This window comes from Rhinatrema bivittatum, chromosome 2 (assembly GCF_901001135.1).
Source record: "Rhinatrema bivittatum chromosome 2, aRhiBiv1.1, whole genome shotgun sequence".
Lineage (NCBI taxonomy): Eukaryota > Metazoa > Chordata > Amphibia > Gymnophiona > Rhinatrematidae > Rhinatrema > Rhinatrema bivittatum.
The window spans coordinates 696,761,040-696,788,394 of record NC_042616.1 but is presented as its reverse complement, the minus strand read 5'-3'; the positions used below and the strand labels follow the sequence as shown (position 1 = coordinate 696,788,394).

At 41.8% G+C, this 27,355-nt stretch overlaps 1 protein-coding gene across 3 annotated transcripts in view; it reads right to left on the bottom strand.

Annotated features, from left to right (window-relative positions):
* Positions 1 to 27,355, bottom strand: part of SLC7A13 (solute carrier family 7 member 13) — a 147,402-nt gene that overhangs the window by 66,286 nt on the left and 53,761 nt on the right. For all 3 annotated transcript variants that reach the window (XM_029591621.1, XM_029591623.1, XM_029591622.1), the window contains exon 4: positions 7,215 to 7,359. In XM_029591621.1, coding sequence (XP_029447481.1) covers positions 7,215 to 7,359 — 145 coding nt within the window. The remainder of the gene's footprint in view (positions 1 to 7,214; positions 7,360 to 27,355) is intronic.

Below are 27,355 nucleotides of genomic sequence, written 5' to 3'. Positions count from 1 at the left end.
CTTCTGAAGTTTTCTTGATTGTCGGGACTTGTAAATCCTATTTGAAAGTACCCCATAGAAGACAATGGGCCTTAAAACTTTCCAGCCCAGATCCCCTTTAACATTAAATTTAAGAAGATATATTTGCTTTTTTCTTCTTAGGGACACCTTACCAAGGTGGAGACACTTATCTCTATCTCTGGGGGAATCAGTGATTACTCTGGGAGGAAAGTGGCAGTTCCTAGTATTTACCGAGGTGGAGGCAGACCTCCATAGCTTTTGTGTGTGTTAGGCTACTCCTCTTATTGGGGAGGCAGCAGCACAGTTTCCACTTGGATTTTTAAATGTGACATCCCAGTTAAAGGGCTAATATACATTGTCCATTGTGATATAAGGACAGTCTCGGAGGTGGTCAGGGAAAGAGCTTTTCACCATACAATGTAAATACAACAAACGAGGCAATCAAGGAACACTTCCTAATCAGCGCTTCAGTTCAGTGGACATAACACATTTAAGAATATCAAACAAGTCCAAAGACACCATAAAATGACTCAGGATAAATATAACGCTATACATGAGACTTGTATTCTGTAAATATAAAGGGAAAAACCAATGCGCTGATTCCCAGGCCAACATCTGCATTTACATCTAACGTTGTTGGGCTCTGTGCTTCAGTCGCAGTACACTGAGAAAGCACTTTCCAAAAAGATTTTTGTTAGCAATAATGCAGCGAAAAAAAACAATTTTTGAAAAAACTCCCAAAAAATGTGTGTTAAAATACTTTTTCTTTTTGAATTTTTCTTTTTATATATTTTATTTAACTATTTAATCAACAATTGTCTTCTCTGTTATTTCTTACATTTCCACAGGAAATCAGTGAGATCTCTACTAAGTCTAGAACATAAAAAGTGAGGAAAATGTATGGTTTGCCAATACACCTTGGAACAGGGCTTCCCAAACGGTGGGTCAGGACCCAGAATGGGGGTCACAAAACTTTCAGCTGGGGGTCATAAATGCCTGAAATGGATGTGCTAATCAGGTGCCAGAAGCTGCAGTACTAGTATTGGAAGGCACCGTGGGGCCCGTAAGCCAGCCCACACTTACAGACTGAAATAAACCCATCCTCGCATGAGTTTCTCTGATAATAGAATGTCAGGAATTATTAGGAATGGAATGGCAAATAAATCAATGGATGTCACAATGCCTCTGTAGCGCTCCATGGTGAGACTGCACCTTGAACAGTGTGTGCAATTCTGGTTATTACATCTCAAAAAAGATATAGTTGCACTGGAGAAAGTGCAGAGAAGGGTGACCAAAATAAGTGGCATGGAACAGCTGACCTATGACATAAGGCTAAGGAAGTTAGGGCTGTTCCGTTTGGAGAAGAGATGACTGAGGGCATTATGATAGAGGCCTACAAAATCATGAAAGGACTTGAACAGGTTAATGTAAATTGGTTATTTACTCTCTCAGATAATAGAAGGACAAGGGGGCACTCCATGAATTTAGCAAGTAGCTCATTTAAAACAAATCAAAGAAAATTCTTTTTCACTCAGCGCATAGTTAAGCTCTGGAATTCATTGCCAGAGAATGTGGTTACGGCAGTTTTCCTAGAGGAAAAATCCATAAACTGCTATTAATTATTAAGCAATAGTAGCTTGAGATTTATTTAATGTTTGGGTACTTGCCAGCTACGTGTGACTTCAATTGGCCACTGTTGGAAACAGGATGCTGGGCTTGATGGACCCTTGGTCTGACCCATTATGGCAAGTCTTATGTTCTTAACAGGAAGCCCTGCATGAGGAGGGATTGGGCTGCTGCCATGCCTGGGAGCCTGCAGTGGCTCAGGCAATTTGGCACCTGTGACCAAGTAAAAAAATGTGCCCTTGCCCTGTACACAACATGAGTTCAGAGACTCTCTCAATTTTTTTTAACTTAATACATAACACTATTAGTTTTTAATCTAAAGTAGGCATGTGTGACTCTGAAGTTTGCATGGATGTGATCCTTACTCTTTACCCAACTGGTTATTTATTTTTATATTCGATTTGATAGACCGCTTGTTATAAAAAAAAATCTAAGTAGTGCACTGCACAATGGTGTTCTAGAGCCTGTAGTAATATTTGTAGAGTGGCTCTTTCATAGATAAGGTTGTTGCTGTGTGAGTCCTGAGTGTTAGTGCTGGTATACCAGGTTTGCTATAAAGGTTATGAGTGTGTTTTTGGCAGGTTTTTGTGGTGCATCACAATGTGCCAGGTGGTGAAGCTTTAGTTTTGTTGTCAATCAAATATATAACCCATTTAGTTTAATATAATCAATTCCAATAATTCAAAAGAAGAGAAAAAGGCACATTATGGTTTAAATGACTTACACTCCTTTTTTAGCCCCTTTACTTAACAAAACGGAGATCATTTTTGCATTAGAATATGTTGTGGTTGGTTTGTGGATTTTATAATTATTAATACATCTATAGATCCCTACACAGATACTACATGCCTGCAGTATCCTTCACCACTGTCACACAAGCAGAACACAGCACAACCCTTACCTAATACAGACTAAAGGGACCACAAGTTAGAAACAGAAACATCCCAACAAAAACTGAAATGGAAACTCAAGAAGCCAGGATCTCTGAGCAGTGCAATACAGGACTGAGAGAAACAGAAACAGAAATGCATTTCCATCTATACTGAGCAAAATATAAAGATATAAGAAAGGCCCATTCCCAAATCTGACATACTTTCTCTCTAAGAAAATGAAAATAAAGCGTGTGTGTGTGTGGGGTGTGTGTGTGTGTGTGGGGGTGTGTGTGTGTGTGTGGGGTGTGTGTGTGTGTGTGTGTGTGGGGTTGTGGTGTGGTGTGTGTGGGGGGGGTTGTGGGGGGTGTGTGGGGTTGTGTGGGGTGTGTGTGTGGTGTGTGGGCAATGTGTGTGTGGGTAGTGTGTGTGTGGGGGGTGTTGTGTGTGTGGTGGTGTGGTGTGTGTGGGGGGGGGTGTGTGTGTGTGTGTGTGGGTGGTGTGTGTGGGTGGGTTGTTTGTTGTGGGGGTGGTTGTGTGTGGTGGTGTGTGTGTGTTGGGGGTGTGTGGGGTGTGGGGGGTGGTTGTGTTGTGTGGGGGTGTGGGTGTGTGTCTGTGGGGTGTGTGGGTGTGTGTGTGTGTGTGTGGGGGGGGGTTCTTGTTCTGTGAGCATTTTATTTGGTCCTGGTCTCTCTTTTTGGACTTCTCCTAAGTTCTTTTCAGGATCTCTTTCCCATTTTCTATTTATCTCCCTTTCCTTTTCTATGTCTGTCTCTGACATTGATCTTTCCCTTTCATCTTTTTTTCCCATTTCTCATTTCTCTGCCTTTCTATCCACTCATAGCTAAATCTTAACTCTCTTCTTCATCATCTCTCTAGTCCTCCAGTCTTAGTCTCCCTCTTTTTATCTCTCTCCTACCTACCAGCTTTCATCTCCCTTTCTCACTCCATCCCATTCCACTCTCTGCCTCGTGCCTTCCTCAGCCTCCTATTCCCTGTTTCACTCACTCCCTAGTCCCCCATTTCCACCCTCTGTGCTTACCTTTCTCAGCCTCTAATCCCCTCACCAGCCCCAGCTCCTTCCTTGTCACTCATTCCCTCCCTGTCCCCTTTCTTCTGTCTCTTCCCCCCACTGAGCCTCCTATTACCCCCTTGCACTGCCTTCCATTCCCATTCTCTCTCATAGCACCCAACTCCCTTTCCAGTAAATACTCCAGGTCATTCCCACCCTCATTCATACTTTCCCTAGCCCATCTAATATACCCTCACTCACACCTCATTGCAGATTCTGTGCTGAATGCCCCAAGGCCCTGCTCTCTGCATCCCCCACTCTGAGCTCCAGATTCCCTGCCCTTCTGAGTACCCCCTTATCCCTAATCGCCGAGTCCCTGCTCCCCCATCAGTCACCAAATTCCTGTTCTTTCCTTGTTCTCCCCCAAGTCTTCATTCTTTCCTTGCTCTCCCACCAATACCCAAGTCTCCCTGTTCTTTCCCATCTCCAAGTGACATCGTTCCTCTCCTGCTCTCTTCCTGCCAGTCCCTATTCTTCCTCTGCTCTCCCCCTGCCAGTCCCAGTTCTTCCACTACTGTCCCCATCCTCAAGTGTTGGGCCCATACTTCCCCTGCTCTACCCATCTCCAAAGTGACATCATTCTTCTCCTGTTCTCCTCCTGCCAGTCCCCATTCTTCGACTGCTCTCCCCATCCCCCATTGTTTCTCTGTTCTTTCCCATCCCCAAGTGAAGGGCCTGTTGCTCCCCTGCCGGTTCCTTACTTCCTCTGCTCTCTCCATCCCCAAGTGACAGCTCCCATTTTCCCCTGCTCTCCCCCCACCAGTCCAGTTCTTTCCCTGTCCTCCCCAGGTTTCATTCTTCCCTTATTCTCCCTCATCCCCAAGTAACAGCTCTGCTCTTCTCCTTTTGCATCCAAACTAGTCCTTGTTCTTCACCTGATTTCTCCCCCCCCCCAAATTGCTGAGCCCACATTCTTCCCCTGCTCTCCCACCTAGTCCTTGTTCTTTTCCTGCTCACCCCCAAAATCCCCATGCCCTCCTTATCTTGCTCCCACATTTCCAAGAAACATCCTGACTGGCTGTTTCTATGCTCTACACTGTGCCTCTTCCCTCTTTGAGCCTCATGGCTGAAACTGGATCTCAGCTGTTTGAAGCAAGGGCTCTGCCTCAATGGAGCCCCATGTGGTTCAAATGACTCCTGTTTGAACTGCACGTACAAACAGCTGATGTTTGAAACTCACAGGGCTGAATAGATCCAGAGCCCTGTGGTTATAATAGCAGAACTCAGGTTTGAACCGCGGGGGCCAGAAGAAGAAAGAGGCGTGGCTATACCAGACTGGAGCGTGAAAGGAGCTCATATTCTTCCTGCACTGCTGGCCCATGCCATAGATCAGGTATTCATGTGGTGGGCTGGCGGTGCCCTTGAGCAAATGCGCCGATGGCCCAGGCCATATTGGCCATAGGCTAGCTGGCTCAGAGGGTCCACATTGACTTTTATTACTAATCCTGCTGCTTGCAGACCACCATCAGGAAAAGGACAGCCATGAGGGGAAAGGAGAGCTGAGGGTGCTTAGGCCAGTGAAGATTGTCATGGGCTCCTCTCTCCTCATCCACCACAGAACCTACCCTAGAGAAAAATGTTTTCACCTGTCATCAGCCTACCCTCTCTTCTCACAAACCTTCATCCACCTTTGGTCAGGGATCTAAAGGAAAATGTTGCCATTGGCCCTGGCCCATGGGAATTTTTGCAGAAGGCACTGTTTGAAGAGAGGGATCAGATGCAAGTAGGCTTTGAGGATTGGATCAGCAGTAGAGGGGTTGAATATGGAGATGACAAAGGAGGAATGAAAAAGTTCAACTGGAAGAAGTAAGAGAGGAGCTAGGGAATGAGAGGATCAGCTGGGAGATGTGAGAGAAGGGTTAGAAAGGAAGAGGTGAGCCTGGGAGCTGATAGAATGGAGATATAGCATAAGAGTGAGGAGGGAATGGGGGAAGGGATGAGAGGGAGGGTATAGCAGAGGATCAGTTGGGGTTATAAGATGTGTTTGGGGGCAGGAGAGGATCAGCTGGGAGATACAAAATGGACTGAAGGTGATGAGAGAGGAGGTGGACTAGGAAAGTGAAATGAACTGACAGGGTCATTTATCAAATAGTGCTTTTGCATGTGTTAAGCACCTTTAACACTTGCGAAAATGCCTTTAATAGCACCATAATGTACAAACTTACAGATTGATACAGTAAAGTCCATGGAAGAGCTCTCCCAGCACACACAGGCCACTCACCTGTGTATGCAATTCAGTATTCAAATTAGGGTCAGCAGTAAAAAGAGGTGGTAGGGACAGGAGCAGCAACAGCCAACACTAAATTTTGCCAGCGTCAGTTCTCAAACCTGCTGACAGCCATGAGTTCGGAAACCGGACACTGGGAAAATTGAGCGTCCGGTTTTCAACCCGCGAGCTGCGGGCCGACTTCAATTTTTTTTTTTTTTAACTTTTTGTAACTTTCGGGACCTCCAACTTAATATCGCTCCACCGGAGCGCACTGTACTGTATTGGCCTGTTAGATTGTAAGCCTTCTGGGGATAGGGAAATACCTCCACTACCTGAATGCAAACCAATGTAATATCTCAGATCAAATGTCGGTATATAACAAATGCCATGCTGTATATTGTGTTTTTCAACAATTTGCATAAACTGTGGTAATATGTTGTGAAAAGGGGGGGGGGGGGAGGGAAGGATATTTAAGAACTGAAAAATGTATGTGATTATTTAAAATATGAGGAGGAAATTCATTTTGATATTGGCATTGTTTTCAGTGCAGAGCAAGTCTTCATGATTTAATCTCCTTGAAAGAGACATGGATATTTTTATGTGCCTCTGTTATAATACTGTATGGTGGGGATTAAGCCTCCCTGAGGAAACTGATTGCAGCGAAAAATGGCCCATGTAGGAGGCTGACACAGATGAATTCCTGCTGTGATACATTGCTGTGAACTAACGGTAATATGGGATACTGACTGCCTAGCAGCATTTCAAAGATAAACATTATTTAGTTGTCCAGTGGAAATTTGAGAAATCATAGTGAAGACAATGATTGAGTAAGTGATTATATATAATATATAAAAAGAAAAAATTTTAAAAACTGATTTTTTTTTAACACGTTTTTGGAATTTTCTTTAGAATTTCTTTTGTGGGGTTTTTTTCACTGCACAATTGCTAACAATCTTTTTGAACAGGGTTTTTTCAATGTACAGTAATTGAAGCATAGAGCCCAACACTATTAGATTTAAATGCAGATTTTGGCCTACGTGTGAGCACATTCTTTTTCCTTTAATATTTGTAGAGTACAAGCCTCATCCTTAGCATTATATTTTTATTGAATCATTTTGTTAGGTCTTTGGATTTGTTTGGTGTTCTTCAAGAAAAGAATTTCACTGAATAAACCTCTGAACTATTTCCCCACGTTTTAGGGTTTTATTGCGAAATGACTTTTCCCATTCTGTGTCCATGGAAATATCTTTACTGAGAAAGGCTCTTAGTACAGTTGTGGAAGGGAATGTTACTTTTCATAACTGACAGGGACTTTATTTCCTTTAAAAGTTGTTTTTAAAAGGATTACATTGTCTTCCCCTTAGCATATCTTTCTGTGGTACTGAAAAAAAAACAATGAGCCTCCATGGTGATCAATCTACGATTCATATGCACAGACCTCTCAGGATTCTTCATTTCCTCGGTGACAAAATTCAGAGTGTCCCATCCAGAGTAGGAGAACAGGGCTGAATATAGAGCAAGTGCTATCGAGCCCGCATCAGTGGTTGAACTTTCAAATGGAGATGTTAGGTTTTCTGTTTCTCCTAGGTAAATATTTTAAAACCAGCCATCATTTCATTACAGCATTTTTTTTTGTACGATTGCTTCAAAAATAAAGTTTCAAGATACAGAACATACATAAACTGAAAACTTAGTATAAAACATAGGAATGAATAAAAACAGAGTGTACAAAGAACAGATTTTCCATCTTTTTACCTGCTTCCTTTTTATTCTCAGAGACAGAAAAGCATTATAGTTTGCAACCTATTTGAAACTGTTTAACACACTCTGGGCTAATTTTATAACAGGCTGCCTAAGTAAGGTGGCAAATACCTAAGTAAGTTACACCAATTTTCAAACTGGACTTCTGGACTGGACTTCTGCGCATAAGTCCAATTTGAAAGTTATCCTATCAAATTTATCCCCACACAATTACACTTGCTATTATGTGTATGAGGAAAATGTTTGGAGAAAATTTACAAATTGCAAAAGTAAGCATACAAGTCAAAACCCATCCCTAATTTGGCCCAGGGAATTCTTCTGTTCAGTCTGGGAAAACACATCGGATTGGCAATTATATAAAAAGCCCATTTCCATGGGTTAAACGGTGCTTTATTTGCAGACACAATTTTTTTAAATGGTCCTCCCTATGAGTAAGATAATTAGGTCTGTATGTATCCTATCAAGGACAATCCATGTATTCAGTAATTGTTCTCCCCCTCTTTTTCATCCCTAATCATCATATTTTTATTATTACCCTTCCTTGGGTATTATAAAGCAGCTAATTGTACAGTGCAAACTCTGTTCAGAGAGTTAGATCACTAAAAGAGAATAGTCACAGCCTCTAGGGCTCTAACCTGAGTCTGTAACGTTATACACAATGCTATCAATTCCTGGTAGAGTTGCCAGTTGGCTCCATTTTTTCCAGATCAGCCTGTTCTGAATGCCGTTTCCCCCCACCTCTAAAAGGATTCAGTTAGCTATCCAACTTCCCAGTGTTCTCTTGTTCTTCTTTTGTGATCGTTATTTGAGCACAGAGACCCCATTCTCCAACAGGCAATGCAAGAACAAAGAGCAGAATAATACAACAGTGATTTAAGGTTTTGTAATGTATAGCAGAACACTTTCAGTACTAAGGCTGTGAGAAACACCGTGTTTTGATTCTGAAGTCTTGTTTTAGTGTGTGGTCGATCTATTGGTTTTTGTTGTAGCTTCAAATTGCTCCTGATTGGAAAACTTTGGGAATCAAACTTCTAGCACCTCCCAGTAGCGTGACTTTGTATTTATGCATTTAAAAGGCACCCAAAAGCAAGGCAATAGACAATAAATTATGCACACTTATGCATTCCTGCCCCAATAATCTTGCAGTCTAAGTGGATACCTGAGGCAATAGGTGATAAAGAGGGTAATCTTATAACTGTGTGGCTTGGGCTAAATTCTCTGCATACCTTATGTGTCTAATTTCTCTTTGAAAATTCATGTGAGAGCAATGGTTTACATACAAACTCAGCTGTGCAAAGTTACACCTGTTCTCCAGATGGAGAAACCTCTGTCAGTTAATTTACAATCAAAAAGGTGAATTTTAAAAGCTGGACACATGCCACAACCAGGCGATGGGTGCACATCTAACTCATTCATATGTCCACCCAGCTTTTTAAGCCGCCCTCATCTGTGCACAAGTACCGATGCACAAATATCTTGCAACAGGAAAAAAAGGGGCAGAATGTGGGTGGGGCCAAGCGACATGTATGCATGTAGCTATGAGCCTGGGCCCTCGCCCAGCTTCCATTCCGTGTAAAGTTACTTCTGCTATGGATGATGTGTAAGTCAGCATAAAACTATTTTCAGCCATCTATGAAGTGCTTGAGGGGTCTAGGTTAACTGCGGGAATGCAGGCTAAAGAACCCAGGGGGTCTAGAGGACCTAGCTAAAGACTGGGCAAACTGCTGGATGAACTGGTGGAACTGGTGTTGGCAATATTATGCTGCTATGCGCATACAACCTTAAAATTAGGATCACACATACACATGCCAGGGCTATTTTATAACGTGTGTGTATGTGTGCGCATGATACAAAGTTGCAGCACATCTGGCTGCGCACCTATACAGAAGTGTATATGTGTGCCCAAGCGTCCATTTTAAAGTTATGATACCTGTTATTAAAATCATGAAATATGCACGTATGTTCCAACTCAACCCCAGCTCTGCTCCCTGAGAACAGATCTCCCCAGTTCACATAAAAGTACGCATATAACCAGATCATAAGTATACTTTTACATGAACTGAAACCCAGACTATTTTAGTACAGTCATAAATGCCTTTGAAAATTCATCCCAAGGTAACTTGCCAAGATCCAAGAGAGAAACAGGAACTGAATGCTGGCCTTCTGGTTTCCAGTCCATCATTCTAAGCACTAGGCCTCTCCCTTCCGTTCTTTTCTCAGGTCTGTATCTTTCACATTTGTGTAGTGTACTCAAAAGATAATACAAGCAGTTGCATAGATCAAAGCCTTGATGCCTTTGTTTAAACCCTTCTGCATTGCTAAATGTTACTGGAACACTATAATATTATATAATAGAGAATTAATTAAGGATATTAATTAGACAGATTAACTTGTATTGCAAAGGAGGATCGAATCTGCCTCATATCATGCCTCTGCTGGTCAAATATTCACAAAACAGTAATTTGATTAGAAAAAGTCATCCAGATCTTGTGAAAAGTTTTTTAAATGAAACCAAGGTCTCCACATAATGTGGCTCCTGGACCTCACTTTGCCTTCCCTTTGAAGAGAAAATACTCTCTGAGTGAGAAATGATCACTAATTTTAATAATATTCACTGACTAAGAGGACTAGTCAGGAGATTTTCCTTCTAGCAAGGCAGTCTTTCCTTTTAATAGTGGGAATTCAATCACCAGCATTTAAAAATTTGTCTAAAAAATTGACTAAGGCAAGTTACCTTGGGATGAATTTTTGAAAGGCATTTAATGACACTACTAAAATAGTCTGGGGTTATGGTTATGTGCGTACTTTTATGTGAACTGGGGAGATCTGTTCTCAGGGAGCAAAGCTGGGGTTGAGTTGGAACATATGTGCATATTTCATGATTTTAATAACAGGTACCATAACTTTAAAATGGACGCATGGGCACACATATACACTTGTGTATAGGTGCGCAGCCAGATGTGCTGCAACTTTGTATCATGCAAACTAAGGGAAAACATCTACAGAGTTTATAAACTGTTGGAAAAATGTTTGTTTTCCCTTAAATGACTAATTATTCCTTTATATTCCATTCTTATGGCAAAAGCTTTTCCTAGTCTCTTGCTGCCATTGTTTCATATCCACTCTCTGAGGTTTTGTTAACCTCCTCCCTGTGCTGTTCTTAATCTCACTTTCCCCAAAGCATGATTTTCTCTTGTTCCTTCGTAATACTATATTTCTGAGGCATTTTTCAGAATATGTAATTTATAATAAGAGAAAATGTTAGTTTGTGTAGAATATTCACAATCAGCTAAGAGAGACATGGTTTATTAGGGAATTCAAAAAAATAAATTGGAAGGGCAAGAAAATAAATTTTAGTTGTCCAAGTTTTTATTTCTCAGTGTAGGCTCAAGCTATCGGGACTGTGTAATTGCTATTGACATTTGGGAATCTGATGATCCATCCAAAAGCTTGAACCTACACTGAGAAATATAAACTTGGACAACTAAAATTTATTTCCTTGCCCTTCCAATTTATTTTTTTGATACTTTTTGAGATGGGCTTTCATCTATTTGTCTGTTTTTAACAAATTCCCCAAGATACTACATGCTGATTGTCATTCCCTAAGAATAAAACATCTGGGACCGGATTTTCAAAATCGGGGGTGCATGTGTGCATGCTGGATAGCGCGTGCACATGGACGCCTGCGTGCAGGTTTGAAAATCTACCCCCTGGTGTTTTTAGCAACCCATGAAACAGAAAGCAATTTAATGCATACTTTTGTAATGTTTGGCACCTTAAACCTTTGCAACCACATTGTACCTAAATTTAGATGCTGACAACGTGGATGACAGAGTTAGGGAGGCAAAAAAGCAGTTAAGCACCTGCACTGATTTTCATTTCTAGGTACCTCAATTAGGCCTAGAATCATCAAAATGTGATCATTTTTGCATGAATAATGCCCGAGATAAGGAAAAGCTATGATAATTTAAGAGTTACTACACTGTGTGCTATATTAGCACCTCATGTTGCCCAGACAGGCATTTTTCACTGTAGTCAACTCTTTATACCACTTTAGGAGGACCAGCTAGTAACTTGAGGTGAGGTTTTGCTGGTGGACTAGGGTTTGGGGGCCAGTTTTACAGGCACAGTGAGACGTACAAACAGCACAGTACCCATCAGTGAAGATTTGAAATGATTTGGAGTGAGGAAAGTCACACAAAGATGAGATTTCTACAGTGTTTTCTCATCCTAGTCCTCCAAAACCTCATCTCGAGTTACAAGCTGGCCCTCCTATATTTATTTATTTATTTTATTTATTTTTAGATTTTTATATACCGGTGTTCCTGTATTAAAATACAGATCACATCGGTTTACATTGAAACATAAAAATTATGCCAAGAGGCGGTACATATAACAAGGTTATAGAACTTGGAAAACATGGAAAACAGATTCGAATAATAACACTGATAAAGTTGTAAAGTCTCTGAGAAATCAAATCATAAAATAAGGCGTAATTGTCTAAGATAACTGTGATCTGCAAAAGGGATTGAGATGGTGAGAAAATCTTGATAGCTGGAGGTAAAAAATAATCAAAGTTCTGGAAAAGCTTGGCTAAAGAGCCAGGTTTTAATTTTCTTTTTGAAGGAAGCAAAGCAGATCTCAAGGCGGATGTCTGGTGGGAGCATGTTCCATTGGACAGGTCCTGCTAAAGAAATGGAACGTTTCCGATGTAAGGATATTGTTGAAGGAACATAGAGTGTGCCTTTATAAGCTCCTCTGATAGGTCTAGTTGAAGAATGAAAACGTAGTTGGGTGCTTAAGTGGAGTGGGGATATGTTGTAAATAGATTTATGAATTGCTGTGTATACTTTATAGAGAATCCTTTGCTTAATAGGCAGCCAGTGGAGGAGTTTTAGTATGGGGGTTATGTGGTCTCTTTTATTCGTATTGGTAAGGATTCTAGCTGCAGAGTTTTGAATCATCTGGAGGGGTTTGATGGATGAGGTTGGTAGGCCAAAAAGGAGCGAGTTGCAATAGTCAATTTTTGTTAGTATAATGGCTTGCAGAACCATCCGAAAATCATAGAAGTGGAGAAGTGGTTTCAATTTTCTCAGGACAAGAAGTTTATAGAAACAGTCTTTAGTGGTGGTGCTTATACATTTTTTGAAGTTAAGCTGATTATCTATCATAACGCCTAAATCACGTACATATGGTGAATGATTAATTGTAGGAGTGGTAGAATTGAGTGGGACAGCTGGGTATATTAGATTGATATTAACGTCATGATTGATAATTAAGATCTCTGTTTTGTTGTTGTTGAGAATGAGGCTGAGACTGGATAGAAGATGATTGATTAGTTGCAAGCAATTATTCCAGTGAATCAAGGTTTTGTGAAGGGATTCTGAGATTGGGATGATTATTTGGATGTCATCCGCGTAAATGTAGTGTGTTAGGTTTAGATTTTTAAGAAGTCGACAGAGAGGGAGAAGGTAAATGTTGAAAAGGGTTGGAGAGAGGGAGGAACCTTGAGGGACTCCTTGATTTGCTGGGACCGGGTGTGATTCTTTGTTGTTTATCTTTACCTTGAATTGTCTATTAACCAGGAAGGACTTGAACCAGCTGAGTACTGTTCCCTTAATGCCTATGTCTATCAGACCTTGTAATAAAGATGAATGGTTGACAGTGTCAAAGGCCGCAGAGAGATCTAAAAGAATAAGGAGGTGAGGTTGTTTTTTATCCATATTAGTTAGAATATTGTCGGTGAGAGAGATAAGTAGGGATTCAGTGCTTAACGATTTACGAAAACCGTACTGGGAAGGTGCAAGAATGTAGTTTTCTTCAAGGTACTCTGATAGTTGTCTATTGACTATCTTTTCCATAATTTTGGCGATCATTGGCAAATTGGCTATTGGGCGGAAGTTAGCTGGATCTGTGGCCGGAAGATTAGGTTTTTTAAGAAGAGGTTTAAGAATTGCTAGTTTAAGTTGGTCAGGAACTAGACCTTGGGAAAGAGAGCAATTAATGATATTGGCAATTGGCTTTGAAATGGTATTCCTTATAGCGATGAGGAGGTTGTTTGGAATTGTGTCTAAGGGATGAGAGGATGGTTTCATTTTCTTGAGAATATTTTCAATCTCAAGAGCTGATGTGGTTTCGAAAGTTTCTAGAGTCGTATTTAGTTTGGGTGGAGTATTGGGTGGAGATGGAGGAGAAGAACTAGATGAAGAGAAAGAGACAGTCAATTTATCAATTTTTTCCTTGAAGTAATCAGCTAGTTCGGAGGCTTTGTTGAGAGCTTGATCATCTGGAATGGTAGGAGGGGATGGTTTAGTGAGGGCAGAAACGTAGGAGAAGAGTGCTTTCGAATCAAAGATGAAATGATGTATTTTTTTAGAGAAAAAATCTCTCTTAGTTTTAAGAATGTTGATCCTGTAGGCATTGAGAGTGGTTTTGTATACAGCTAATGTTGTGGGGGATGGGTTTTTTCTCCATGTGTGTTCTTTATTTCTTAGTTCTTGTTTAAGCAGCTTCAGTTCAGTGGTGAACCAGGGTTTCCTGTTGTCAAGCGAAGGTTGTACTACTTTGGTGATTGAAGGACAGGTTAGATCAGCGATTTTATTGGTGATGTTGCACCATGAAGATATGGCTGTAGAAGCGTTGGAGAGATCAAGTTGAGATAATTCATTAGAGAGATGGTTGCTGAGAAGGTCTGTGGAACAGGGTTTCCTGAATTGAATAGTGGTTTTTGGGAATGAAGTGGGAGGATGTCCTGAGAGTTTGAGTGTCGTGTTAATAATTTGATGGTCCGTCCAAGGGACAGGAAAACAAGAGGGTGAATCCGGGGGCAAGATACACTGATTAATGAAAATAAGGTCCAACGTGTGGCCTGCTTTGTGGGTTGGGCTTTTTATTATTTGTGTGAAACCCATATAGCTGAGTGATGAGAGTAGGGTAACACAGTTTGTTGTTTGTGGTGAAGCGTCGACATGTATGTTGAAGTCTCCCAATAAAATGGCAGGTTTATCTGGGTTGAAATATTTGGCGGTAAGTTCAATGACCGGGGAGGGGTCGGAGTCTATAGTTCCAGGAGGAGCGTAGAATAGTCCAATTTGTAGATGCTCGGATTTAAAAACTGCAAACTCTATGTTCGATGTGATATTTGAATATTGTAAAGTTAAACCTAGCTCTTTCTTGGATGCTAGGAAAAGACCTCCTCCCTTTCTTTTGAGTCTAGGGATGGAGAAAAAATTGTAAAGTTGAGTAGGTAGTTGGTTTAATAGAGCTATATCTGTGGGTTTAAGCCATGTTTCTGTGATTGCACAGATATCAGGGTTTACTTCTGTAAGGTAATCATTTAAGATGTGTGTTTTTTTCGAAAGCGATTGTGCGTTGAAAAGTGTTAGGGATAGAAGAGAAAGGCCCAGGAATTGTGTGATTGGTGAAATCATTATTGGAATTAGCCTTTGTTGACGGTTGTAATGTTGTGGTAGAGGTTTAGTTTGATGATTGCGTAATTTCCTGATGATTGGAATGGAGTATGAACCATGGCAAAAATGGTGATGTAAGGGGATTGGGAAACCAGTTAGCATGTTGATTGTTGATGTTAACTCAGCTGTCTTGAATCTTGTTGCCTATGTAAACCTAAAATTTTGAGGGTGAAACGCTGAGTTCTTTTCAAGATATGAAAGGAGAAAGACGTGGCCAATGAAGCAGGTTCTGTTCTCAGAGGCTGCACAAAGGGGGGGTCCGAGTGATGGATGCTGGAGGTTGAGGCTGAGAGAGGACCAAGTGAAGTAAGCTGGATATTGAGTGTAGTCCGAGTGATGTATGGTAGAGATTGAGTGTAGTCCGAGTGAAGGGAGCTGGAGGTTGAGTGTAGTCCGAGTGAAGGGAGCTGGAGGTTGAGTGTAGTCCGAGTGATGGATGGTAGAGATTGAGTGTAGTCCGAGTGAAGGGAGCTGGAGGTTGAGTGTAGTCCGAGTGATGGATGGTAGAGATTGAGTGTAGTCCGAGTGAAGGGAGCTGGAGGTTGAGTGTAGTCCGAGTGAAGGGAGCTGGAGGTTGAGTGAAGTCCGAGTGATGGATGGTAGAGATTGAGTGTAGTCCGAGTGAAGGGAGCTGGAGGTTGAGTGTAGTCCGAGTGAAGGGAGCTGGAGGTTGAGTGAAGTCCGAGAGATGGATGGTAGAGATTGAGTGTAGTCCAAGTGAAGGGAGCTGGAGGTTGAGTGTAGTCCGAGTGATGGATGGTAGAGATTGAGTGTAGTCCGAGTGAAGGGAGCTGGAGGTTGAGTGAAGTCCGAGTGATGGATGGTAGAGATTGAGTGTAGTCCGAGTGAAGGGAGCTGGAGGTTGAGTGTAGTCCGAGTGAAGGGAGCTGGAGGTTGAGTGAAGTCCGAGAGATGGATGGTAGAGATTGAGTGTAGTCCAAGTGAAGGGAGCTGGAGGTTGAGTGTAGTCCGAGTGATGGATGGTAGAGATTGAGTGTAGTCCGAGTGAAGGGAGCTGGAGGTTGAGTGTAGTCCGATTGCTGGATGCTGGAGGTTTGATTATGGGTTTCAGAAAGAGGATTGTGATTCAGAGAGGGTCTCTGGTCAAAAGGAGGGCGGGTACTTTCCCTTTGTAGTCGGGAGATTCTCAGCCGAAGGAGGGGGTGATGACTAAGGTTAAGGTCAGGATATGAATATCCTTCTTACTTTTACTTTTTTTTTTTTTTTTTTCTATTATCTACTTTTTCTTGAGACTCAGAGGCTGCACAAAGGGGCGCACAAAGGGGCAAGCCCCTTTGTCGCGCACCTTCGGCGCGCGACGCCGGCACGTGACGCCTGCAGGTATTAAAATTTAAACCTCCCTCTCCGCTGCTGATTGGATGTCCCCTGGGTGGTGGGCGGGTCCCAGAGCCGCGAGGATGGGCGGCGTGGCTGGCTGGAGGCGCGATCGGTGTCTGGGCTCGCCGGGGGAGGGGAGACAAGGAGGCCTTACCCCGACGGGTCTGGGCGCCGATCGCGCAGGCCTTCACTCCCTCAGAGCACAGCAGCAACGGCGGCAATAGTGTCAGCGGAGGACCGGGACAATCTGAAGCGGCGCCTGCAGGTAGTAAAATTTAAACCTCCCTCTCCGCTGCTGATTGGATGTCCCCTGGGTGGTGGGCGGGTCCCAGAGCCGCGAGGATGGGCGGCGCGGCTGGCTGGAGGCGCGATCGGTGTCTGGGCTCGCCGGGGGAGGGGAGACAAGGAGGCCTTACCCCGACGGGTCTGGGCGCCGATTGCGCAGGCCTTCACTCCCTCGGAGCACAGCAGCAACGGCGGCAATAGTGTCAGCGGAGGACCGGGACAATCTGTATAGTAGTATAAAGAGTTGAATACTATGTGTGCCACCCCAGAGGCTCTCTCAGTCCACTCCACTCCACTCCTTTCCTTCTCCTTCTCCCTGCCTGAAAAAGCTCAAAACAGAATTTGTGATATTTATCACAAATCCTACTTTGGGCATATCATACAACTTAATGCCAGGAAAAAAAGGTGTAGCTATTTCTGGCATTGATAGTGTGCATTATGCTATCACATGGTGCAATAATACCCCTCTTTTTTTTTTTATTCTTTATTTATAAATTTTCAAATAAACAAACACAAAAAAATGTTTGCACCTAGAAATAACAATTGGATTCTTTACAATCCTTTACCAAAAAAGGAAAAACATTAAGAAAAAGGTAAAAGAAAACATTGTAATTTAAAATTATCCAATCTGATTCATTATACAGAAATAAAGAAGGGGGAGGGGGAAGAAATGCAATCAAAGGGAAATAAGAACAAGAAAAATAAGAATAAGAAAAGGCCTTACATTGCATACCAAAACCAGCTTAATATTTATTTATTTCACTTTCACTTAGACTGCAAGGGAAGAGGTGGTTGGCCTATTGGCTTCAATAAAGGGACGAAATTGCTCAGGTGAGAAAAAAATGAAGCATTCGCTACCCCTCTTAATAATGCATTTACAGGAGTAGCGCAAAATAAAGGAATAACCTAAGGAGGTAATCTCCTGACTAAGGAAAAGAACTCTCTTCTCCGTTGTTGTGTAACCTGAGCTAAATCAGGATAGATCCTCACAGCTTGGCCATAAAAAACTGTGGGGAATTTCCTAAAGAAAATACGCATGACATTATTTAAATCAGTAGTGGAAATAAAAGATACTAATAAAGTCTTTCTCTCCAAAACATCTAAGTAAGAGTCCTCAAGAAAGCTGGGTAAGTTTCCAGATGGTTGTTGAACATCATTTGCAGATCTTGAAGCTGTTCTTTTAGGAAGGAAACGGTAAAAGTTGACTGAGGGAATATTTTCTTCGGTAAACCCTAATACCTCTAAAAGAAACCGCTTCAAAGTCACAAATGGAATTTCACCAGCTATCTTTGGGAAATTGAACATACAGAGATTCAAATGTCTAGTGTTATTTTCTATAAACTCCCAACGCCTGGAAAAGGCCGACTGCTCTTTAATAATGGTATTTAAGACCTGAAATTCCTGGATCTTTTTTTCATTAGCTGTAATTTTATTTGAGGTGACGTTAACCATTTCTTGAACCTCCAAAATTTTTTGTTGGGAATTAAGGGGGAACATTTTCTATAGCTTTCGCACGTGATAGCTAGATTGGGGCGGAGTCACCAGAAGGGGAGGAGTCGGGGCAGCACTGGAGTGGACGCAGCGAAGACATCGCTGACGGGCAGTAACGCGCCCAAAAGCACCACGGCTTTTGCAGGCCCACCCACCGCTTCGCCCCCTCCTGCCTCCCGGTACCACGTGATTCACTAAGGCCTGCGATTTTAGAAAATCCAGGCCTGTTAGAGAGAGTCCATTTTTTTGCTCCAAACACTTTAAAGAAGACCCAAAGCCTATGACCAGGTCCCAAATTGCCTCTAACGTGACCTCCTCCGGGCGAGATAACAAAACCTGGGACTCACCCTCTGCACTGGCAGGGTTCTCCCCATGTTGGCCAGAGGGGGGATCCTCCGTCAGTAATCCTGATGACAACTCACTGGCCCAAGCCACCTCCAGACTCCCCACTCTCAAGCTAGTCTCCGTTTCGGGGCCAGATGGCACCACTGCACTCAGCATCGGGCGAGGAAGCATCCCCTCCTACTCAGGCGCTCCTGCCGTGTCATTGGTGAGCGCCTGAGAGAGAACCACACCGGGGTCACGCTGTGCCAGAGGAGGGCGAAGAATGCCCCTCATTTTCATTGATCACCGAAACCCCTCCCCAATCCTGCCTCTTTGAATAAATTCAAAAAGTTTGCATTCGCTTTACAATAAATATCAAATGCATTATGGTGTTATTGCAGGCATTAGGTCCCTAATGCCCACAATAATGCCATAATACACTTTGATGAATGACCCTGATAAATACCTAAATCTATGCAAATAAATTTTTTGCCTCAATTTAAGACCCAAAATTTTAGATGCTTAAGTTAAAATTTATGATCCTAACATTTGCTGAAAATCTTTCTACATAAGAACATAAGAACATGTCATACTGGGGTCAGACCAAGGGTCCATCAAGCTCAGCATCCTGTTTCCAACAATGGCCAATCCAAGTCACAAGTACCTGGAAAGTACCTAAATATTAAATAGATCTTAAGCTATTATTCCTTTTTGATTAATAGCAGTTTATAGATTGTCCTTCTAGGAACTTTTTAAAACACAGTTACACTAACCGCTGTAACCACATTCTCTGGCAATGAATTCCACAGCTTAATTATGCACTGAGTGAAAAAAATGTTTTCTTTGATTTGTTTTAAATGAGCTACTTGTTAACTTCATGGAGTGCCCCTAGTCCTTCTATTATCTGAGAGAGTAAACAACTGATTTACTTTAAACTGTTCAAATCTTTTCATGATTTTGTAGACCTCTGTTATATCCCCCCTAAATCATCTCTTCTCCAAATTGAACAGCCCTAACTTCTTTAGTCTTTCCTCATACTGGAGCCGTTCCATGCCTCTTATCATTTTGGTCACCCTTCTCTGTACTTTTTCCAGTGTAACTATACCTTTTCTGAAATGCAGCGACCAGAATTGCATACAGTATTCAAGGTGCAGTCTCACCATGGAGCAATGCAAAGGCATTATGACATCCTCCATTTTATTTGCCATTCCTTTCCTAATAAGTTGTAAGTGGGAAATACAACAATTCTGGCACTTATCTGAAAGTGTGAAAAAGTTATTGCAATTTGAGGTAACTTAGTGCTTCGCATAGGTGTTAGTGCAAATTGCGATAATCTGCCTATTACCATAAAACATGTCCCTTTTTCTATCACATGCAATATTTAGTGCATTTTGATAAATCCAGGCCTGAGGTCCCGAAATCTAGGCAAATCAATTGCAGATCAAAATCTAGGATCCTGTTAGGGTGCTAAATTTAGGTGAATTTTCGGCTAAAAATTTCAGAAACGTTCATTTGATAATTCTTTAAATTTAGATACTGAGCATTTTTTTACGTTGTCCCCATAGTAACATAGTAGACAACAGCAGATAAAGACCAAACTGGCCCATCCAGTCTGTCCAATTGAGAATATCCTCAATCCCTAAGTTTTGTTTGGTTTAGGGTTTTGTTTTTCTAAAGAATTTTTCATAACCTTTTTACATGAGCATTCTGGCAAGATATTTCTAGGAGATTAATGTCCCTATGCTCTAGCTAATCAGAATATTAGTGTAACCTTCTTTGGAAGGATACATAAAAAGGGTGATATGTATGTAAAATTTAGCATATATGCGTGTAAGTAGTCTGTACTCATGCATTCATTATTTTAAAAACATCAAAAGTACGTGTGTATATTCAGACGTGTACGTATATTTACACTTGGAATAAAAAGGCAGGTCTAGGGGTGTTCCAGGGCAGGGCTATGCATTACGTGCACAAGTTACTATTTTATAATTAATATATGTGTATACTTTTGTCAACTTATTTGCATAATTTTACATCTGCTGGTGGCATGAATGAGGACGCTTTATTAGCTTTGTGATCCTGTGCGAGTCGTGTGCCAGGAGAGAGGCAATATCCAATACCAGCCTAATATCCTTTCTTAGTCCTTCCCGAGTCAGCCGACAATGATATCACTTCCATTGGTTCTTCCCCATAAAAGACCTTGCACAGAAGTGATCATGGAGTGAGAGGACACTCTGTCAGCTTTGTGGTCCTGTACGAGTTATATGCCAGGAGAGAGAGCTGATATACAGCACCAACCTAACAACTTTTCCTGGTCCTCCCCAAGATGGCTGAAGTCACTTCTGAGAGTTCCCTCATAAAAGTCCTTGTGTAGCGGCACACCACTGCTGGCATGCCAAAGCTACACATCTATGGGACGTGCCCCTAGGTGCTGGAATGCTGACTGTCCTGTTCCATATAGCCTACTCGTCAATATGGGTAAGAAATTAAAGGATCTGTATGTGCTTTCCTATCTGGGCCTGCTCTTCCTACCTCTCTCACTCAATTGACTTTAGACTCATTTACTATGCAGACTTTATTGCCTGGAGTTTTGGAGGTAATCCTGCTCTTTTAGAGTCATTTGTCTCTCTTAGCCCAGATGGTCGCACTCTATCTCAGGTTTCTCACTCTCCTCTGTCTGGTTTAGGTGGAGAAGTTGGGATAGCTACCTCTACTCCCTTATCTCCTCATGATGGGCTAATTCCAGCAATTAGAGCTTCTGAGAATGTAGCTCCATTACAGAGTATATTTGTTCCATCAAACCTGAAATATTCACTCTTGAAGTTCTTTGGAATGCTATCTCCAAAATGGAGCAATACCTTTCAGTTAGAATAGACTATATGCTAGCAAATTTGGGATCTACATCTTATCTAGTTAATGATCATTCTCAAGTCATTATGGATATGAATGATAAGATTCATTCTATTCAGGAAAAATGTTCATTATTACAAAATTGTAAGGCATCGTTGATTAAAGACAATTTAATGAAACATTCTAGAGTGAAGAATTTGGTAAATCTATCTTGTAGGTTAAATCAATTTTTAAATTTTCCTAAATGTTCGGGATTGTCTCCTGAGATGCTGAAAAGATTTTATTTGGATTTTTTAATATTATCTCAGGAATCATTAACTAATTTTACCAGAGTTTACTATACACCAGATTAGGGGCAGAGGGCTGCCAGAGAGGGCATGTTGACCAACGTCCCCATTGAAGCTGGGGAATTTGATCTATGGAAGGACCCCCCCTAGTCTGCCACTAAAAGCCCTTAGTTCTATTCCAGTAGCTTTAACACTCTTGAGAACTCCATCCCCCTTGCCCTCCTCCCACCTAGGAGAGCTGGGATTGGTTGTTCTTTGCTTTATAACCAATCTATTTGTAAGTTAAGGTGTGGCTAGTTTCAGTTTCAGTGCATAAGTACATAAGAAATTGCCATGCTGGGTCAGACCAAGGGTCCATCAAGCCCATCATCCTGTTTCCATCAGAGGCCAAACCAGGCCACAAGAACCTGGCAATTACCCAAACACTAAGAAGATCCCATGCTACTGATGCAATTAATAGCAATGGCTATTCCCTAAGTAAACTTGAGTAATAGCAGTTAATGGACTTCTCCTCCAAGAACTTATCCAAACCTTTTTTGAACCCAGCTACACTAACTGCACTAACCACATCCTCTGGCAACAAATTCCAGAGCATTATTGTGCGTTGAGTGAAAAAGAATTTTCTCTGATTAGTCTTAAATGTGCTACTTGCTAACTTTATGGAATGCCCCCTAGTCCTTCTATTATTCAAAAGTGTAAATAACTGATTCACATCTACTCATTCAAGACCTCTCATGATCTTAAATACCTTTATCATAACCCCCTCAGCAGTCTCTTCTCCAAGCTGAACAGCCCTAACCTCTTCAGCCTTTCCTCATAGGGGAGATGTTCCATCCCCTTTATCATTTTGGTTGCCCTTCTCTGAACCTTCTCCATTGCAACTATATCTTTTTTGAGATGCGGCGACCAGAATTGTACACAGAATTCAAGGTGCAGTCTCACCATGGAGCGATATAGAGGCATTATGACATTTTCCGTTTTATTAACCATTCCCTTCCTAATAATTCCTAACATTCTGTTTGCTTTTTTGATTACTGTGGCACACTGAGCTGATGATTTTAAAGTATTATCCACTATGATGCCTAGAACCTTTTCCTGGGTGGTAGCTCCTAATATGGAACCTAACATCGTGTAACTACAGCAAGGGTTATTTTTCCCTATATGCAACACCTTGCACTTGTCCACATTAAATTTCATCTGCCATTTGGATGCCCAATCTTCCAGTCTTGCAAGGTCCTCCTGTAATGTATCACATTCCGCTTGTGATTTAACTACCCTGAATAATTTTGTATCATCCACCAATTTGATAACCTCACTCTTCGTATTCCTTTCCAGATCAATTATATATATATATATATATATATATATATTGAAAAGCACCGGTCCAAGTACAGATCCCTGAGGCACTTCAATGTTTACCCTTTTCCACTGAGAAAATTGTCCATTTAATCATACTCTCTGTTTCCTGCCTTTTAACCAAATTTGTAATCCACGAAAGGACATCGCCTCCTATCTCATGACTTTTTAGTTTTTTTAGAAGCCTCTCATGAGGGACTTTGTCAAAAGCCTTCTGAACATCCAAATACACTACATCTACCGGTTCACCTTTATGCACATGTTTATTAACCCCTTCAAAAAAATGAAGCAGATTTGTTAAGCAAGACTTCTCTTGGGTAAATCCATGTTGACTGTGTTCCATTAAACCATGTCTTTCTATATGCTCTACGATTTTGATCTTGAGAATAGTTTCCACTATTTTTCCCAGCACTGAAGTCAGGCTCACTGGTCTATAGTTATCCGGATCACCCCTGGAGCCTTTTTTAAATATTGGAGTTACATTGGCCACCCTCCAGTCTTCAGGTACAATGGATGATTTTAATGATAGGTTACAAATTTTACCTAATAGATCAGAAATTTCATTTTTGAGTTCCTTCAGTACCCTAGGATGCACACCATCCGGTCCAGGTGATTTGCTACTCTTTAGTTTGTCAATCTGGCCTACTATATCTTCCAGTTTCACAGTGATTTTGTTCAGTTCATCTAACTCATCACCCCTGAAAACCATTTCCCCAACATCCTCATTAGTAAACACGGAAGCAAAGAATTCATTTAGTCTTTCTGCAATGGCCTTATCTTTCCTAAGAGCCCCTTTAACTACTCTGTCATCTAATGGTCCAACCGACTCCCTCACAGGTTTCTTGCTTTGGATATATTTTTAAAAGTTTTTATTATGAGTTTTTGCCTCTGAGGCCAACTGCATTTCAAATTCTCTCTTCACCTGTCTTATCAATGTTTTACACTTAACTTGACAATGCTTATGTTTTATCCTATTTTCTTCCAATTTTTAAAGTATGTTTTTTTTGGCTAAAATAGCCTCTTTCACCTCACCTTTTAACCATGACGGTAATCGTTTTGCCTTCCTTCCACCTTTCTTAATGTGTGGAATACATATGGACTGCGCCTCTAGGATTGTATTTTTAAACAATGTCCATGCCTGTTGAACACGTTAACCTTTGCAGCTGCACATTTCAGTTTTTTTCTAACTATTTTCCTCATTTTATCAAAGTTTCCCTTTTGAAGGTTTAGTGTTAGAGCTGCAGATTTACTTATTGTCCCTCTTCCAGTTATTAGTTTAAATTTGATCATATTATGATCAATGTTGCCAAGTGGCCCCACCACAATTACCTCTCTCACAAAATCCTGCATTCCACTAAGAATTAAATCTAAAATGGCTCCCTCTCTTGTTGGTTCCTGAGCCAATTGCTCCATGAAGCAGTCATTTATTACATCCAGGAACTTTATGTCTATAGCAAGTCCTGATGTTACATTTACCCAATCAATATTGGGGTAATTGAAATCTCCCATTATTATTGCACTGCCAAATTGGTTAGCTTCCCTGATTTCCCTTAGCATTTTATCATCTGTCTGACCATTTTGTCCAGGCGGACGGTAGTATACTCCCATCACTATACTCATACCCAACACACATGAGATTTCTACCCATATAGATTATACTGAGCATTTAGTCTCTTGTATGATCTTTATCCTGTTGGACTCTATACCCTACCGTACATAAAGTGCCACACCCCCACCAAGTTGATCCTCCCTATCATTGCGATCTAATTTGTGCCCTGATATAGCACTGTCCCATTGGTTATCCTCCTTCCACCAAGTCTGTGTGATGCCAATTATGTCAGTCTCATCATTTTCTGCTATATAACTCTCCGATCTTACTTCTTAGACTTCTGGCATTGGCATACAGACATTTCAAAGTGAGTTTTTTGTTTGTATTAACAACCTGCTTTTCAGTTGTTAGGGATAATTCGGAAATCATTAGCTTTGATGATTTTTTACATATAGGCACATGGACTATGTTTGCTTTTATTGGAACCTCTCTGTTGGGATGTCCTAACTCTCCTGTTTCATTAGTATCCTTCAAGGATACATTTCTCCGAACCATGCACTGCTGAGTGACTGTCGGCTTTCCCCCTTGTTCTAGTTTAAAAGCTGCACTATCTCCTTTTTGAAAGTTAGTGCCAGCAGCTTGGTTCCACTCTGGTTAAGGTGGAGCCCATCCTTTCGGAAAAGTCTCCCCCTTCCCCAAAAGTTTACCCAGTTCCTTAGAAAACTGAATCCCCCTTCCCTGCACCATCGTCTCATCCACGCCTTGAAACTCTGGAGCTCTGCCTGCCTCTGGGGACCTGCACGTGGACCAGGAAGCATTTCAGAGAATGCCACCCTGGAGGTTCTGGATTTATGTTTCCTACCTAAAATCCTAAATTTGGCTTCCTGAACCTCTCTCCCACATTTTCCTATGTCGTTGATGCCCACAAGTACCATGACAGCCAGCTCCTCCCCAGCACTGTCTATAATCCTATCTAGGTGGCGCGTGAGGTCAGCCACCTTCGCATCAGGCAGGCAAGTTACCAAGTGGTCCTCACGTCCACCAGCCACCCTGCTATCTACATTGCTAATAATTGAATCACCAACTATAATGGCCGGCCTAACCCTTCCCTCCTGGGCAGTAGCCCTGGGAGACTTGTCCTCAGTGCAAGAGGACAATACATCACCTGGAGAGCAGGTCCTTTCTACAGGATTGCTTCCTGCTACACCAGGGTGATGGTCTCCTACTGGGAGACCTTTCTGATTCAAGGCAGCACTGGGGCTGCCAGACTGGATTTGAGACTTGGCTACTATGTCCCTGAAGGTCTCATCAATGTACCTCTCTGTCTGCCTCAGCTCCTCCAAGTCTGCTACTCTAGCCTCCAGAGATTGGATTCGTTCCCTGAGAGCCAGGAGCTCTTTGCACCGAGTGCACACATACAATCTCTCACTGGCAGGTAAAAAAATCATACATGTGACACTCAATGCAAAAGACACCAGGACTCAATGCAGACACCAATCAGTAAAAATGTATGTTTTTCCTCCCTGGTGAGGTCTCCTGCCTTATCAGTGTTTTGCTTTTTGAGTAGAGTCTCCTCTGTGCACACCCTGTCAGAAGGTCTCTTGGAGTTTAGTTACAGTAAGGACCTCTTTTTGCTGGAACCTCCTCAGGACTCCCACTTCAGGACTGAAGACTAGTGAGTCCATTCACTCCCTGAATGTGATAAGTACCTGTTACAAGCTTGGAGGTGTGAGGCAATTGAAATCTAGAAGAATCCTAATTTTGAAAGAGACTTTGTTTAAACTCTGCCCTTTGGGAAAGGTCATCCTCGCTGGCTGGACTCAAAGGTTGAAGACCAGTGCGCCCATTCACCTTATGAATGTGGCAAGCATCTGTGACAGCAGAACACCAGTCTGGGAAGATTTTTGATTAGGAAAGTATTTTCTCTTTTGCTTTTTGAAGTGGCTTATTGAGCCACGCTCATTGGGATCCAGGCTGGACTAGCAGGTTTTCTGCACCACAGACTTTTCAACTCGAGGAATAACCCTTTTCAGAACATCTAAAAGTATCAAGTAAGATAATCAGAGACCCCATCCGGATCTCCACCCAAGGTACCAGGATACAGGGCAGGGTGAATGAAGAGAAACTGGAGGTAGAACAGTTTTTGCAATGCTAAAAGAGGACCCCTGACATAGGGATCCTGGGAAGCCACAGGGAGAGCTTTTAGTGCACATTTATACCACTAATTGGGAAGCTCAACCAGTTTGCTGAAGAAAAGGATACCTACCCAAGCAGAAACACCCTAACTGTGCAAAGAACCATCTGTATTTACATACTTCTGTAAAAATGGACTTTAATTTGCCTTTAACTAATCAGTAAATTATTATTTAACACCCAGTGCCTGGTCCTGCCTGTTTTGTTACAGTAAATCCATTCAGGAGTAGCCACAGTTACCAAGACACACAAAGGATAAATGAAACCACTGTTTGGGCCATAGACGAGAGTCTACCCCCACAAAAAGAATCCATTTCTGGGATAGAGAGCTCAGGACCTGGGAGGAGTGGTAGCTGAAGCAGCCCCAAAGAGTAATAAATTAGTTTGTGTGTCCTGGGACTTAAAACACTCCACCAAGGGTTACAGTTCTAACAGCCTTCCTGGAGCAGTCTGGCACTGAAATGTTGGAATCGGTTACTCTTATTGTCATATTCTTTCAAGAATCTGACAAGCAATTAACCATGAGGTTATTTTTTTCTAAAAGACAAGCTTTGTTCATGGGGAAGAAATTGTTGTTTTCCCTGATGTGGTCAGGGAAACACAATCTAAAAGAAAAATATTTCTTGCTTTAAATCCCTTGTCTTGGCACTTAGGCCTCAGTTTTTACTTAAATTCC